The sequence below is a fragment of the Saprolegnia diclina genome, assembly GCF_000281045.1.
Source record: "Saprolegnia diclina VS20 unplaced genomic scaffold supercont1.77, whole genome shotgun sequence".
Classification (NCBI taxonomy): domain Eukaryota; phylum Oomycota; class Saprolegniomycetes; order Saprolegniales; family Saprolegniaceae; genus Saprolegnia; species Saprolegnia diclina.
This window is the reverse complement of record NW_008246144.1, coordinates 251,306-253,200: the sequence shown is the minus strand read 5'-3', so window position 1 is coordinate 253,200 and position 1,895 is coordinate 251,306. Positions and strand designations below refer to the sequence as shown.

Here is a 1,895-nt window from a genome sequence, read left to right as displayed (position 1 = left end):
GCAGGCGCTCGATGGCTGCGGCGCTGCTCAACACGATACTGATACCACCAATCGAGCTTGGTGATCATCAATCCTCGACGACGCAGACCCAAGCTCGCATGCTACATGAGGACCACCGATCCTCATCAATGGCAACCGCTTACCTGTGGAGCCAATGTTCTGTACTGCAGGGATGCGTGGAAAGAAGGACCTCGGTCACACGAGTTTCACCGTCAGTCGACAGGACACAAGCTTCGACGACCCTGCCATGCGACGTGGTGCCGTGCGACCGAGGCCCTGCAGCGCAAATTGCGGAATGAGCATCGCCCCAGGCTGCTATCCTTCTCTGGTAAAAGCTCTGCGTTTCGCCTTTGTCGTGCTCGCTCTTACACGTGTGTTTTACACGACTGAACAATTGCACCCGAATGGGATATTCTCCGAGTGCCACGTCATGGGAATCGACACTTGAGTTTTCTATCACTGTACTAACTATGGGCGATTCCGTTTCAAACGTGATGCTGTCGGCAAGCGGCGTCAGCGTCTTGGCGTGATGCCGCTAAGATGGCACTACGATCTTACTTTGGAGTGCGTTGTGCCTCTCAGATGGCACTACGATCTAAGTCGTGCCTCTCAGTAGCACTACGATCTTAGTTTGGCGCGCATCTTGGATCGCGTCTCGCGACCGCTGTACGCCTCGTACGTCGATGCGACCTCGCTTTCCGTGCCCTCCATAGCGTCCTCTACTACTGTGCCAAGGTTTGGTCATTTCGTTTTCGAACGCAAAGAGGTCGACCGCGGATATCCAAATAATGTGGCTAATAACACGCAAGTTGTCGCGGTGCGTTCGCGATTGCGATTTGATGGCCAACGTCGGTCAAAATAAAAATGTCTCCTACGTTGTAGAGGGATTACGTTGGCTTTGTATAGCACGGAGCACCAAGTTGCACCGTCGTGCACGGCCTTCAGCGCTCGAAACTCGTGTCCAACGTGATGCCGAATTGCACTATGACGAGCTTGTACATGGCACATGCCATTTTCAAGAAAGGATGCGATGGAAGACACAACCGCAGCCTTCATGAAGAAGCTTGGCGACGCTCTCTTTTACGAAATGCATATATCCATGTCAGTTTCAGTCCCAGTCGTTGCTAAAATTCAATTTAGAAGGAGATGGAAACGCGCCACTAAATCTTCCAGACGAAACGCACGTTTGTTCCCGCGATTCTTGTGTGCCCGTCCTTTCCATGGCCCCGTACGAAGTCACGGCTCTCGATGTGTGGGCGCTCACGATCACGATTTCGGCGCAGTCGCTTCCGATCTGGCAGCTCGGCTACTCGGCGGGCTTTGCGAGCTACTCGGTTGGCATGGGCCTCGTCGGCCTCGCCTACATCTGCCTCATTTCGTGTCTCGGCGAGCTTATGAGCGCGTTTCCGTTCGCCGGCGGCGCCTACGGCCTTGCGCGCTGCACGCTCGGCTTTAGTGTCGGCTTCCTCGTCGCGATTTGCGAGATCAAGTAGTACGTCGACTCGGCCATGGCCATGGTGTCGTTCACAACTATCTTTGTGTGCATTGCCCCCGACTCGGCCGGCTTGGAGCCACTGGTCTGGGCGCTGCTCTACGCGCTCAGCCTCTTCGTGTACATCCGCGGCGATCGCTGGTTCTGGTACGCCAACTTCGTGCTCGCGTTGTCCTGCCTTCTTGTCACCGTCGTGTGGCTCCTCGGGTCCCTTGCGTTTCTTGACTTCGCCACGTACGCGCCACCCCCGACGCTCGTGCTTGGCGGCGCACACGGATTTTTCCGAGCGCTGCCGTCGGCCACGGGCTTCTTCCTCGGCGTCGAGGCCGTAAGCACCGCGGCGGACGACGTACAGAGCCCCCGCGCCACGATTCCAAAAGGCCAAGGCTACGGCATGCTGACG

The 1,895-nt window shown here is 56.5% G+C and overlaps 1 protein-coding gene across 1 annotated transcript; it reads left to right on the top strand.

Moving 5' to 3' along the window:
* Positions 1-1,220: 1,220 nt before the first annotated feature.
* SDRG_14792 (hypothetical protein) lies at positions 1,221-1,623 on the top strand (the record flags this gene model as incomplete). Its single annotated transcript, XM_008620947.1, has 1 exon — positions 1,221-1,623. One exon carries the CDS (start codon positions 1,221-1,223, stop codon positions 1,491-1,493), a length of 273 nt encoding a protein of 90 aa, XP_008619169.1. The 3' UTR covers positions 1,494-1,623.
* Between the last annotated feature and the right edge of the window lie 272 nt (positions 1,624-1,895).